General features: G+C 32.8%; 1 protein-coding gene across 1 annotated transcript in view; it reads left to right on the forward strand.

The window, feature by feature from the left end:
- The window catches only part of LOC140449844 (U-scoloptoxin(01)-Er1a-like), a 48,526-nt gene that overhangs the window by 18,178 nt on the left and 14,570 nt on the right, over positions 1-15,778 (forward strand). Inside the window, exon 2 of the mRNA XM_072543206.1 lies at positions 11,858-11,980. Coding sequence (XP_072399307.1) covers positions 11,858-11,980 — 123 coding nt within the window. The remainder of the gene's footprint in view (positions 1-11,857; positions 11,981-15,778) is intronic.

Consider the following 15,778-nt stretch of genomic DNA (forward strand, 5'->3'; position numbering starts at 1 on the left):
CAAAATTTTCAAAAGCATTAAAAATTAAATTTTTAATATAATAAACTTCTTGCATAAAATGGTCGGTCTTTTCACCTCCAGATAAATATTGTCCTATCTGCCAGATAGTTATCTGAATGATAGACATTTATTTATAAAATAAAATCTACCCGTCTTTTCATGTCAAATTATGTTGCGGCTACTAATCTGTAAGATAAATGTAAAATTTATTTCGGAACACACCAATATTCACTTAATTAGAGAGGTTTTGTTGAAGCAAATACGTATACGTAACGTATCTTTTTGACATATAAGCATGCGCATTAACGGTTGAACTAACGTATCTAGTTACGTATTACCTAACGTAATGGGCTGGTACGTTACGTTCATACGCATCCCTATCGAGCCGAAGGTAACCGAATGCGCAAGAAAATCTTACCCGATTACCAAAATTTCAACATCCACATTTCAAAAGCCCACGTGGTACGTGTATTTTTACATTTGTGGTTACGTATATTTGTTTTGATTTTTATAAATAATGGAAAGCAGTAGAAAACGACTTCACTTCAGCAATGAAGATGATTTGTTCTTGTTGAAGGAAGTCGTAGGCAAGAACCCTTAACACCATCCAGAAAGGTGGAATTTAATTCAAAAGCGAAAATATTTTTAATGGTATCAAATTAAAGCAGCCACATAGTCGTGCAAGATGTGGAGAAGAAGGGCATCTTCTATGTCTTCGACTTCTTCATCATCAATAAAGGCACCTACATTTAATATCGCGTCCATCTCAAAAATTAAAAGTTGTTCCAAAAAAATATTTGTTATTTATTTTGAATATCAAAAAGAGGGTTAAATGACAAGGACAAGACTGGCACTGACAATTTATTAGTTAATCACTAATTCGGTGAGGGCGACACCATCGTTACGTTACGTGCAGAACAAAAACTCTCAATTTAACGGTTATCTTCTTCGATACGTTAGTTCTTTACGTATAGGGAGATACGTTACGTTGGGTAGTTACAAAAACTCCCTATTGTCAAAGAAATTAAAATAATGTTGTAATAAAATTTAATAGCGAATAAAAAAAGAATACATGTTTAATGATATTTTTCATGTTTTTCCATAACACTAAAATATTCTATATGGTTGGCTCAAACATCTTCAACTACAAAAAGTTCAGTAATGTCTTCATTTAGCAATTCATCTTCAAAATTGTCCTAATTTTGATCTATCGCTAGATTATACTCGTAGAATGTTGCTGAAGATTAGAATGGTTGAATCTTTTCAACCTTACAGCCCCTTCAGCTGGATGAAATAGTACCTTAACTTTCTCTTTGATACATAAAAAGTGATGTTGCATATCTGGTTCTAATATGAAATTCATTATAGAAATTCATTATGGATTGTTTAGTGGACTTCTTAAAAATGGCTTTACTTTAAAATCAGAATTCCATTGTAAAAACACATTTTTATTATCTACATTTAAACCTCTTATCAAGAATATAGAATTATTTATTCCTACCTGATAGGTACCTAGAAAAACATATCCCAGAAGTGTGACGAAATTGTCAGAATTTAAAATCAATATTCCATATATTATATAGAAAATTCATTGCAAGTTTTGAAAATGTCCTACTACACTCTGGATATATTGTATACGTACTCTGCGTCTTTTTTTTATATATAATTGAATATATTTTTTAATTATTAAATGAATCTGACAACCTAGGTACTATGTGCATATTTTTCCTTTTGGAATCTATACTTAAATCAATAAGACCAGTATCTCTTGAAAAAAGTTAATTAATCCATTTTTTAATTATCAAGATTATGAAAATATTGAATCCCTTAACTAAGTAAATGAAAATATATATATACACCTACTTTCATAATAAATGATTATTCATCATTTATTAACAACTATTTATAATATTTTCTCGTAATATAGATCACTGTCGGTTTACTTAATCTTAACCTTTTAAAAAAGTCTTTCTTATTAAAAAACTTAAAATGTTCAATTCTGCATCAAATAATATATTCTCGCAGTGAGTTTATAAATATTAAACATCATACTGATCATACTCTCCGATTTCAATAAATCAAATCAACAAATCAAAACAAATCAAACGAACCACAATAAATACAATTTATTTTCCAGATAACTTTTTATTCAGTATTGTATTTGGCAAATGTATATTTTATATGTCAGATAATTTTAATTTATTTTATCTGTCAGTTTATCCGTTCAGATTTCTTCCCTAGGTGACCCTAAAATTTTAAATCTAAACTAACATAAAACTTTAAACAATTTTGTATTAATTCGTACTTTAAAAATATTAATAATATTATTTATTAATTATATTATTGGGTAATTAATATTTTTTCCACTAGGAAACTAAGTTCCTGTAGCTGGCTGTATACCATGTATCACAAAAAAATTTTATTTCAAATCTTTAGTAAAAGGTATAAATAAAATACCCAAATGGGCTATATCACAAATACAGAACGTTTTCGGAATGTAAATTCCATCATCAGTGTAACAAAGTATACATGCTATGAGCCACTAAAATATATGGGTGAAAACCCCTTAAAAGTTATTAATTTATAAATATGTTACATTATGTTATTAAAAATTAGGATGTTTAAGTTACCGTTGGAATTGGTAACATGGCAACGTATGGCTCTACATCGATTACACGGTCCTGAGACAAAGAGTCTTCGAGGACCTGTTGATAACAACTGAAGTTGTTATCAACAGGTCCTTGATAACAACTGAAGTTGTTATGGTAACAACTGAAGTTGTTATCAACAGGTCCTCGAAGACACTTTGTCTCTGGACCGTCACTCCCATCGTTCCATTCGTCTCTGTGTCACTCTCAATTTCGAAGCCGTAGTCTTGGTTAGAGTCATATTTTCCGCCCCATAGGCCATGACCGATAATACGCATTGGTCAAATACTTTTCTTTTGAGGCTAATTGGTATGTTGGCCCTAAGTGTAGCTCACAGTTTTCCAAAGGCTGCCCACGATAAAGTAATTCGTCTTTGGATTTCGCATGTTTCGTTATCCCTGCTAATTCTTATTTCGTGACCCAAATACGTATATTTCTTCACCAGTTCTACCACTTTGTTTTGAATAGTTAAATGATTTTTGGGGACCATATTTATCATAAATTTAGTTTTGGAGAAGTTCATTCTGAGGCCCACCTTCGAACGTGCAAAGTCCAATTAATTTAACATATCTGTGGATTATATATATATATATATATATATATATATATATATATATATATATATATATATATTAAATGGCCAAATATATGGCCTAGGAGGACAAATTCGTTAAACTTCCCGTGCTCGAATCGGTATCAATAAAGTGTTATGATCATTTCGGCCTATCCCAGCCTCATCAGACACTTGGGCTGATACAAATTCAAACTCGGAAAGTTCAACGAATGTCTCCCAAAACTTCACTACAACAGTAGTTAGCTTACAAAGGCGCCACCTGCTTTGGCGGCCGTGAAAGAAAACGATATGATAATATCGTTTTCTGTATCCTCTGCGCTATGCGAAATGTGTAAAAGATAAAATCTTTTAGCGAAAGCCGCTACCGCTTTATTAAATTAAATGGCCTAGGAGAACCAATTTGTTAAACTTCACGTGCTCCAATCGGTATCAATAAAGTGTTATGATCATTTCGGCCTATCCCGGTCTCATCAGACACTTGGGCTGATACAAATTCAAGTTTGCAAGTGTCATTAGATGACTTCTTAAACTTTAAATTAAGATTTTTAAATAAGTTTCGAAAAACACTTAAACTTAATTTTTGTGTCAATGTCGATTGACTTGACTTGATTTCGATTTTGTGTCATTGAATTTTTTTTTATATAGCGTATATAAGATTCATCAACATTATTATCATCATTGGTGCTACAGCCCTATAAAAGAGCCTCGACCTTCCCAAGTCTATTACGCCAGTCAGTTCTGTCCATTGCCAACTGTTACCAGTTTGCTGCGCCTATTTGTCTATCATCCTCATCTACATCTACACCATCCCTCCATCTGAGTTTTGGTCTATCCCTACTTCTACTTCCCACAGGTTGTGACATAAGGATTCTTCTAGGAGGGTTGTTCTGCTGTGATCTTGCCACATGTCCTGACCATCTTAGTCTTCCTATTTTTATAAGAATACTACGTCTTTACCACCAAATATATGTTTATATCTGTGATATATCTCATAGTTGTATATAAGATTTGTAAATTTAATTCTTGCCCTAAATACTGCTTTAAAGTGTGACTTCTACTGTAGTGGCTTTCATATTTTGGAAATGTATTAATAAAATTTCGAGCAAATGAGATATCTGCTTCTGATTGCTTGTTACGTGAAGACTGCATACCTCTACCAGTGCTGGTTTTAAAACGTGCAAATTGTTTTCTTTACTTCCAGAGGGGCCTGGATGAAGCTGATGAAGCTGATTCAACATGAAAACAAACAACAAAACTCAACAAAACAATGAAATTTATTATAAACCATACATTAAATACTAATATAAGTATTCTTATATATTCTTGTACACAAAAATTGAGCAATTATTTACCACATAAAATTAAACATTAAAATACTTACATTATTAAAAGACGACTGTTCATTCTGTAATAAACACATCTTAATTATTTTTGTAATACGAAAACTTGTATTATAAGCCATGTTTACCAAATTAGTCGCTCGCATTTACTGCCTCATTCGCCTTTGAAAGATTTAGACAAACTGACTTTAATACTGACTGACTTACTGACTAAGTGTAACTAAATAGCCATCGATAGGCCTTAACACTAACACAATGCAATCGTCACGTTCGTGAATACGACCAAGTGCTCATGAATAATTGTGATAAGTACAGAACAACGAAAAGAAAAGTTTGATATATTCATGTTATTTACCACTTACATAAAAAAAAACTTACAGAAAATGCTACTTAAATATAATATTTATTAGAATCAAAGATGTTAAGTGGGACATAGCATAACATTACCAAAATAATTTGCATATTATTTGATATAATTATGATAAGTACCAATTATCACATATGGACCAAAATGTTTTACCAGAAGAATGTGCATATTATTTGATCTAGACATGATAAGTACCAATTATCAGATATGAACCAAAACGTTATTGTCTAGTTTTGTTTTCGGGTACATGATATAATATTTTAACAGGACTATACCAAACAAAATTTAAATAATAGGGACTTATCGATATTATACCAAGCCATGGCACATTTTCTAGACGTGATGGACATACCATAATCAGATCAAACGAAAATAGATCAAAAACAAAATGCAGTGCAGGACTTAACAAAATTTTCGCTACTTTGGAGTTATCATGTTTCTCCCAAACACCACAGAATTATATACGTTTAATATTTTTTGGCGGCCCTGCTTTTTAATTACACTATAAAACATATATACAACTTGTTCCATTGCATAATATGCAAATTAGGGCCATCCGAAACGGCGGTATCTATAATTTATATACATTTTCCTCAGTCTTGCCTAAACTTCATTTGAATTAATAATGATATTGTCCAAATTGCATACCATTTTTTTATAAAACCTTTTTATCTAGACCATTATGATAAGTTGAAGATGATTTTAATACTTCAACCAGTAAACTGTGTCAAATCCTTGTATGAAAACATAAACAAACGATCATTGTTTTTGTCGGAATAACAATAAAAATTGACCAATAAATCTCGATAAAACAGAAACCACCAATTATTGCTTTAAAATTTCATTACAAAGATATAAACCAACGTTTATGTGCCACATAGTTATAATATTAATAATAATATTCGCATGAAAATGACTAACGAAATTCTCTATTGTGAATTATTACAATAAAACTAATTAAAAAAGAAGTTGTTAAGCACCGAATACATAATTTAACGAGTGCAATATTATAATGATCACTCTCGCTGAATCTTGATGTAGCATCCATTTCTCAGAGAAAAAATGGAATCAGATCGTGACCCAGTTTATGAAATATTACAAAATAACTACGTGTTATAATGAGACAAGGACCATCGTTAAAATTTTTTGTTTGTATTACTTTTATGTGTAATTTCAAATTGTGTTGGAGGGAAATAGTTTTTTCTAGTATAAACTGGAATATGGTAATTTTTACTTTAATTTTAATTTTTAAATTTAATTTTTACATCGTGTAGTTGTACCTGTTCTTAATATGTTTAGGGCTCGTCAGATAGATTGCGATAATGCATACCCTGCTCCCTTCCTTAGGGTCCGTAACGTCAACTGTTGAGCCTTCCTTAGTTGTCTGTGTTTTTTCGATTCTACGCGGTATTTTTAGTTGGTTGTGTGCGGTCCATGAAGCTTTTACGGAACTCTTTTCTATTTAAAGGATATTCCCACTTCTTCTTCTTCTTCTGGTTCCTATCCGTTTCGGATGTTGGAAATCATATTGGCAATCATGACCTTGCTCGCTGCGGCTCGAAACAGCTCCGTTGAGGTTTTCTTAAACCATGTTCTTAAATTCCGCAGCCATGATATTCTCCTTCTACCGGGTCCTCGCTTACCTTTGACTTTACCTTGCAATATAGACTGCAGCAGGGAGTAACGGTGCTGATTTCTCATAACGTGTCCCAGATATTGCAATTTTATGCGTTTGATCGTAAACACAATCTCTGGTTCCTTCTTCATTTTTTCTAGAACTTCTTTGTTCGTGATCCTTGTTGTCGATGATATTCTCAGCATTCTTCTATAAAGCCACATCTCAAATGCTTCAAGTTATATTCCCACTAGTCGTAACTAAAAAATCTACAATTTTGTTTTACAAATCTCAAAAACCAACTACTTACCTAAGAATTTCCCATTGGTCCATCTAACTTTTCCCTAAAATAGCTTTTTTTTTCATTATTACTTACTTAATGCATAAATTTTGCACAATGCTTTTGTACTTTCAAGTCTTTGATTAATTATCTAGGAGCTGCAGTGTCTCTTCATTGTAGTTGAATTGGAATAACATCTTCTGCTTCATTGTGCACCTTTTGATCTATTCTTTATTTGTTGGTACTTTCGGATCTGTATGCAGGTAGTCATTATAAAAGAATTATGGTACATCTATAATGTACCTCAGAAACTTGTTTTGAAATATCCGTATTATCTTAATATTAAGACGGTTACTAATGTTTTTTGTACTATATGTCGCATTTAAAAGTGTTCCAAAATATGTTGGAATATGTCGGAAAATGGTTATAATGGAAGAAAAACTAAGCATAGTGAAAGATAAGATTGTGTCTGTAGAAGATAGAAAGATGTCATAATCTTATGATTTACAATATTCCTTAATGCAACTTAACCAATCTCTATGTACATACTGATTATGATAAGAATTTATAAAGTGAGGTTTTTAATGAACTTCGTTCCCAGAAAGATGAAGTCAGTAAGTCGTGTGATACTAAGAGTAGGTACTAAGGCAAACCCTTAGGTCGATATAGGAGAGTCAACCACATTCAAGTGTTACGTTCCAAATTTAAAGTAGAAAGTCCCACTTCTATTTTATCAAAATTTAAATAATTCAAGACGTGTAAGAGCGGTTGCCTATAATATATTACAAGCAAGGTGGCGAAAATAAAATTGGTAACTTTCAAATAGGGGTAATGTCTGGCAAATTGTGCTGAAGTTAAGGGAAAACGTCCTCTTTTTTGTGAAGAAACTAATTTAGATCGTTCTTTCTAGAGTCATCTTGGAAGAATTGGTATCATAAAATTGAAATGTTTGAATCTCGGTATTATTCGGTGACCTCCGTGTGTCAAGTTGTCAAGTGTTTGGAAAGACGACGGAAGTCGGAAAGGAAGTGATTCTAGGTTTGACGGTGTTACTGAAAGGTTGGGCTAGGTTAAAAACGGCATTTTGTTTTTTTGCTGCTGTTCCATGTGGGATCTGGACTAGTCCGAACCGTGTGAATATTCAAGGGGATTTGCTGCCTTCGTGGAAGGGTTTTTTTTTGGAATATCCACAATTTCGCTAAAAAAAAGCGGATCTACAGTACACGTGAATACCGGGAGTCGCAGTTAGATCAAGAAATTAGCCTTAATCACGAGTCCAAATAGCCGACTACGTTTCGGTCCAATTTGGGATATTTCAAACCCCTAATCTGGCTAAGAAGGGTGAGTGTTAGAACATTTCGTTTTTAATTAATTAAAAAGTTGTAGTTATTTTTTTATCCCATCTCTAAAAAGCTATTCACATTAGTTTTCATAGATTAAAGTTCCGAGACAAGATTTTTTTTGGATTGCTCCATTATCGCCAAAAGGCAGATAAACAAAGTGTTAAAATCAATATATTTATTTCCAAATAATTATTTTAGACACAGATGATAATTAATGTTTTCTTGCTTCAGGGTTTTTTGTTGTTTTCTGCTTCTTCTTCTTCGTATTTTTCCGTCTGGCTGTAATTTTCAACTTTTCAACATTGTCACACAAGTCTATGTACATCGGCAATCGTATGGGATTTTGGATTGAAGACACGCTGAACTGTAACTGGAATTCCACGCGGTGAAGTATATGAAAATTCGAGGTATGGATCGATAATTAATTTTCAACGGAAGATTTAAGCGCCGTCTAATTTGGTTACGGAATACATTAGTTTTTTTTTAAAGATTATTTGCGGTTTATTTTATTAATTAAATATTTACACATACCTATTTTAACTTTGTAAACTGCGTCTAACTAAGGGGGGGTTATATATTTGAGATTTATTTTTTTTATATTATTTTCTGCGCACGCACTTGAGCTCACGTGGTGTCCTATTTGCGTTAATTATTTTTTTTGGTTGGTATTGAACCGCACACCCCTTAGCGTCCGGTACGTTTGATACGTCTTACCTTTTATTTTGTTCTGTTAAATAGAAATAACTTATGAATTTTTGTTAGGCAAGTAGAAGCCGCATTTTTATATTATTTTTTTATTACGCCTATGGTAAAGTTAAATAATATTGTAATATGTATTTATTTTCAACTATCTTGGGAATCTATTTATTAAAATTGACTAAATTCTAATCTGACAATTTTATTTATTTTTTATTTATTCAGGTTGTATACTGTTACTTAGTATTTTAGTAGTAAACCTATTGGTAAGTTGGTGGTTTATTGAATAGTAACGTAGGGAAGGCTGTGTACCAATTTACCTGGTGCCCCTGATATAACTTCGGATTTTTTTGTTTTGTGGACCGCATTTTGTGGTATAAAAATTTTGTAATTTTTTTTATATAGATTCGGTTTTGTACAGGATCTCCAAAGACCAGACAAAAATGGAACAAGATGCGTACAAGGCTGCTTAAAAGGTATTAATGGAAAGGGCATCTGCTAGGAAGATCAACTTGATTATTCGGTATCTTAGTGGTGTACCAACAGTGGTGTTAGCTAAACAAAAACGAGTCTCTACCTCAGTAACTGTATACTAAGAGAATGTGAGTGATTTAAGTACCAAACTTTTTGATCTCCTAAAAAGTATTTCAGATTACTATTATAATATAATTTCTTTAGCCAAAAATAACTTAAATAACAGCATAATGGATAGTGAATTTAAATATTTTAACCTTTATAGGAGTGATTAAAGCCGTAAAACGAGTAAGAAATTATATGAAAGTGTTATTCTAATATTCATGAACAACAATTTTCAATCTTAATATATTTCTATTATTGAATATTAAACGGCGAAGACCTAATAACAGCCGAACATTTTAAACACCTAAGTGATAATGCTGTCAGGAAATTAACATACCTCTGCAACATTATATATGAACATGGCATAATACCACAAGATTGGCTAACATCCACATATATAGCTCTTCCTAAAAACAAAAAGCAATGAAATGTGAAGACCATCAAACTGTATCCCTAATGAGTCATGCCGCTAAGATTTTTATGCGAATAATTTTTAACCGAATTTACAATAAGTGTGAAGAATACCTTTAGAAAGGGTACAGGCACTAGAGAAGCAATTATGGGATTGACGCTGATGGCAGAAAGGTATCTTGAGGTTCAAAAACGGCTGTATGTGTACTTTGTCGATTATAGAAAGGCCTTCGACCGCATCAAACACGGAAAATTGATTGAGGTGTTAAAAGAAGTAGGGTTGGACGGACACGACATGGCTATCATGTCATGCATACTGGAACCACACAGGATGCGTTCGAACACAGAACGGAAACACCAAGTACATCAACATAGAACGAGGAGTGAGCCAAGGGTGCATTTTATCCCCCCTATTATTTATTGTATATGCCGAACATATAATTAGAGTTTCTCTTGAAGATCGCCCTGAAGGTGCCAGAGCCAATGGAATCATCATTAACAATATAAGATGTGCTGATGATACTGTAGTATAAGCAGAAACAGAAGACCAACTAAAAATATTGATGAAGATATCAGAAGAAAGTCACAAGCTGGGCTTGGACATTAACTTTTCCAAAACCAAAATTCTGGTATTCCACAAAAACCCCCATGAACAAGTTACACCCAACATACAAACCAATGGTATCACCCTTTAGAGTTCCCAAAGCTTCATATACCTGGACAGAGAACTAAATAGTCAACTAGACTGCTTAAAAGAAATTAGAAGATGCATTGAAATAGCAAGATCTGGTTTCATGAATATGCGTAAAATGCTCTGTAACCCCAAGCTATCAGTCTCAATAAGATTGAGAACACTGAAGTGTTATGTGTGTTCTCTATTACTATATGGCTGTGAGACCTGGACATTAAAACAGTATGACGTCGACAAATTAAATTCATTTAAAATGTGGATGTACTGCCGAATGCTAAGAATAAGCTGGACCAGCAGAACTACGAATAAAGAAGTACTGAGAGCAATGAACACACGCCCTCATCTGGTCAATATTATCAAAATTAGAAAGACGTCATATCTAGGACACATAATGTGCCATAGGGAATTTGAGCAGCTCCAGGTAATATTAGAACGCAATATTGAAGGTAAAAGGGGCATAGGACGAAAGAAAAAATCTTGGCTACGAAACATCAGAGATTGGACCCACACAAGAGGAAATGAATTAATTCTCAAGCTCAGAATAAAGAGAAATTTGCCATATTGATCGCCAACCTCAACAGAGAAGGCACTTGGGAGGAGGATTGAAGATTGCATAGAATAGCTTTAGATTTTGTGCCAGGTTCATGGGCCTTAATTAATTATTGGGAGTGTTATTGCAAGTATTTGTATCCTTTCTCAAATGCTTTTGGACTTATATTCAACACTACCACTCTATTGAAAATATTGTTCAGCTGTTTTCCTTAGTTAATCTCCATTCATTGGTGACCTAAGAGGAGATCCAGCTCTGGACGTTGCTCAAACACTTCATTATTTAAAATTTTATCAATGTAATTCTATATTAAATGAGAGAAATTTATTTTTTGATTTGTTGTTTTCCAGCGATATGGAACTAAATGTAAAAGCCAGTGATTGTCTTGGGTTTTGAAGGAAAAAAACTAGATTATCAGTATTTTGTAACGATTTTAAAAATTGCAATTACACTGAACTTAATAACTTTTTGGGCTCTATTTATTGGCAGGATTGCTTGGCTCACAATGATATTAATGTTTCAATTAATATTTTCTAAGAAATTCTTTCACTTGGGATTTTCTACTTTATAGTTCAACAAAATTCAAAAGATTCAGAGCATCAACTAAAGGGTTTTCCCATAAATTTAGAATTTTGACTTGTGAGAGAAGGTATGCCCATTGGATATAAAATATCTTATGTATAATAGTATCGAGTTTCATTTAAAATAACTTTATCATCTGTAATTAATTCCAGTAAACTAAAAAGTAACATTATATTTCCAGCAAATAGATGGATACATACCCGGTCAGGATTATCCTATTTATCATGAAATTCCTCAAGGACTATCATTTAGATGTGATCAGAAGTTACCGGGATATTACAGCGATCCAGAGGCTCAATGTCAAGTAAGTGCGAAGACCATTTATATGCATACTAACGTTCTAACCTGTCAAAAGATTTTGAAAATATTTCGTAGTAACATATAAAATACAATAAATAAATTGATTTAAATTTCATTTACATATACATTTTAATATTTATTTTAAATGCAAACAAGCATTTTCAAAATATATCTCTGGAATAAATATGAATAACTTTTAAATAATTTAACATTACACTTAATTTTCAATCAACAATTCACATCAATAATTACATTCCTATCCTAGTTTTTGGTGATATACTCTTCTCCTCAAGAAATTTACCGATAGTCGTCAATTAGTGCAGTAAAGCAGATGATCACCTGTCTCTTTTTGTACTATATATGATAGGCTAGGTAATAATGGGTTAAAATAATATTTAAATATCGGATAAGGGTCCATTATCTTCCATGGTACGCCGTTTTTATGAGTACGCTTATTATACGCCTCACATTCATTCTTTAAGCGTTACTATAATCCCTAGGGATATAGCTAATGCCATGGCGTTCAGAATCCTATTCTTGGGTGAAGTGGATTATGTCATTTACAGCTTGCTGTTTGTCTTTGCTGCTGTTGTGACTTTTTTCTATTTCTCCCTGTCCGTGCACTGAACTTTTCGGTCTATGACATTCATTGTTCTTATATCTTCTTCTACATCATCCTGGCCTTTCCCTACATCTGAGCTATAGTGGTGTCTAGTTAGTTATCCTTCTCAGCATATCTGAGTGTTGTCGTCTCTGTATATGTCCTATTCATTTTAAGCTAAGAAATTGTATGTATCTGACTAAGTATATTTTTTCCCTTTAATTCTTCTTCAATTTCGGCATTGGTTGTCATTTTTTTTTTCTCCCTCTCTCATTACATTAGTGCCCAATATCATTCTCATTAATTTTCTTCCAAATTTCAGAAGGCTATCTTGCTCTTTCCTCTTAATTGTCGTTGTTTCCATCCCATATGTAACAACGGGTCTTATTAAGATCTTATATAAGTAGGTTCATCTTTGTTCTCTTATTTAAATTTTGCTCTATTATCTTTGCTTTCTTATTTAATTTTTTAATTGTATAAAAATGTCATGTTCGTCTTTGCTATAATTACTAGATCATCTGTATACGCTATTACTTGAAGTTAATCTGTAATAATGATTTATTTACGAAGTTTGTCCTCCTTACAAGTATTCTAATGTCAGGTTAAATAGTGTCGAGGAGATAAAGTCACCTTGTTTCACACATTGATTTACTTTGATCTTCTAAAAAGTTCCGTTAAAACTTATCTTTTCTGTGGTGTTATTTAGACTTACTAAGATTCCAAGATGCTCTAGCTCTTCCAATTCCGATCATTTTCTTCCGATTAATTGTATCAAAAGTATTTTTGAAATCTATGAATATTACATGCATTTCTCTGTTGTATCCTCTCGATTTTTGAATTAATTTGCTCCACTGTATATATAGAATCATCTGTCGATATTCCCGGTCTATACCTGTTATGATATTCTCCTATAATATTCGTTCAGCCCATCATTTAAGTCTTATTTTTAGTATATTTGCTCGAATTTTATGTGGTATTTAATAGGGTTATTGCTCTGTAATTCTGACACTTCTTTTGATCTCTTTTTTTTTTATAGATAGTCACTATAACACCTTTGTTCCAACCATCTGGTAGTGTGTTTTGTATCTATATTTTTTATATTAGCTTGTTTATTTATTTGTATATTTCTCTTCCTCCGTATTTTATCAATTTCACTACTATTTAACAATGGCGGCTGGTGTGGTAAAATTTTGGGTAGGCCAAGCCAGTAAATTACATATAGCTATGTGTAATCAGTGGCGGATCCAGAGGGTGGAGTCACGGGGTGGGTCATGACCCCCCCTTAAAATTATTTGAAAACCCACTTATCCTATTGGTGGTAAGACTAAAGGTGACCTTACATCAGAGAAAAGTAATCACCCTCAAGATCTATGACCTCTCCAAAAAAATTTCTGTAGCCTCCAGTGTGTCTAATGCATATTTTTTTTTGTGTGAGAGTGGGAATCTTTTTTTTTGAATTTTACGAATTTTTTAAAATTTATTTGGGCAACCGTGCACTTGTTTGCAATTGTGTTGTTTGTTTAAAAATATGTTACAATTATGGATTATGTTACATATTTTTTTATCATAATATAAAAAAAAATTTATATTATAATTCGATAATTACGTTGCAAGTGATAACGATGGTCGGCTTAGGCCCGATCGTCTGGTGCCTAAACAGCAAGCATAAACACGACAATATAAATCGTTGTCCGGCAAGCTGCTTAACTTCAAACGCTTTTTGTACGGGGATCTTATGTGAGCTGGGTCGGCCAGTTCCGATTGGGCCTATCAATAATATTTAAAATGCCTGAATACGATTCGATGCTTTATGTGGTAATATAATAACATAGTTGTTTTAACGGACGCTAATGTATTGAGTGATTTAGTACATTTAAAAGTTATTTATATGCATTAACATAATTTTTGAATATATGTTTTTTAATTTTAAAGCTCTTAAAACTATTGGGTAGGCCCGGCCTATCCTGCCTACCCCCAAAAGCCGCCACTGCTATTTAATCTTCTTCTTCTGCTTTTTGGTTTTAGAGGTTTCTAATTTCTTTTTGTACTTCTTTTTCTGTGAAAATTTCTGCTTCGTCGTTATCTTGTACTACTGGTCTTGCTTCTTCGTCCCATTGTGTTTCATCAGTAGTGAATACCACTCTTTCGTAATATTATTCACATATTCTGCTGATCTGTTTATCTTCAAACACGGTTTTTCACTTTTGGTTTTTTGTTATTCTTACGCGGAGTTTTTAGGGTTTTTCTCAGTTTCAATCTTGATCGTCCCAGTCGTTATTCCTTTCTGTTGTTTTTTTCTTTCCTATTACTTCTATTGTTTTTCATTTATTTTGCTTACTAATTTTTGCCAACTTTCGTTTATGTTTGTGGGTAGACTCATAAGGTTGGATATATTTTAATTCATCTGTTGCTCAAATTTTTCTCTTATTTCAATCTCTTCTAATGCTCCATTCATTGGATCTCTTTTTGGCTTGACATCTTCTTTCTCATCTTTTTTTTTTATTTTGGATTAACGTGTCTCGACATCTTAGGTCATTGACACGGAAGCAAAGATTTCCAATAGTACCTACAGAGTTATGATATAGAGTTTACAATAGTAAAGAATAACAATATTATGTAAATTATATTTTGTTAAACAATTGAGTAGTCTTTAAAAAGTCTATTAGGCTCTTGAGTCGGCTTGAACTGTTCAGAAAATCTTTTAGACTGTGAGTTATATTGTTGGCAATGCGAGTGGCCTGGTAGTGTTGACATTCTGTGAGGATGTGCTTGACGGTAATAGGAATATCGTTGCAGTGGGAGCATAACTGTTGGTCTGTAGAGGACTTAAGATGACCGTGTGTCAAATGTGTGTGTCCTATTCTCAATATTCGTATTGGTATCTTTTCTTTTCTGTTCCGAGATGCTAGAAATAAATAGCTGTTAACATTAGGTTGTATTTCTCTGAGCTTAGTATTTTTGGTGATCCAAAGTTCCTGCCACTTGTCTTGGATATCCCTTTTGAACTTTAATTGTATATCTTCTTGGAGTTGTATGTTGTAGATGGGTAAGTTGGATGTAGATGCTTCTTTTGCAGCGCTATCAGCCATCTCACTTCCTTGGATGCCGATATAAGAAGGTACTCATATTATTGTCATTGAAGTCCCTCGGGAAGTGTGAAGATGGATCGATTCTAGTATTTTTTGCACTAGGTGATGTTGA

The sequence above is a fragment of the Diabrotica undecimpunctata genome, chromosome 9 (assembly GCF_040954645.1).
Source record: "Diabrotica undecimpunctata isolate CICGRU chromosome 9, icDiaUnde3, whole genome shotgun sequence".
Lineage (NCBI taxonomy): Eukaryota > Metazoa > Arthropoda > Insecta > Coleoptera > Chrysomelidae > Diabrotica > Diabrotica undecimpunctata.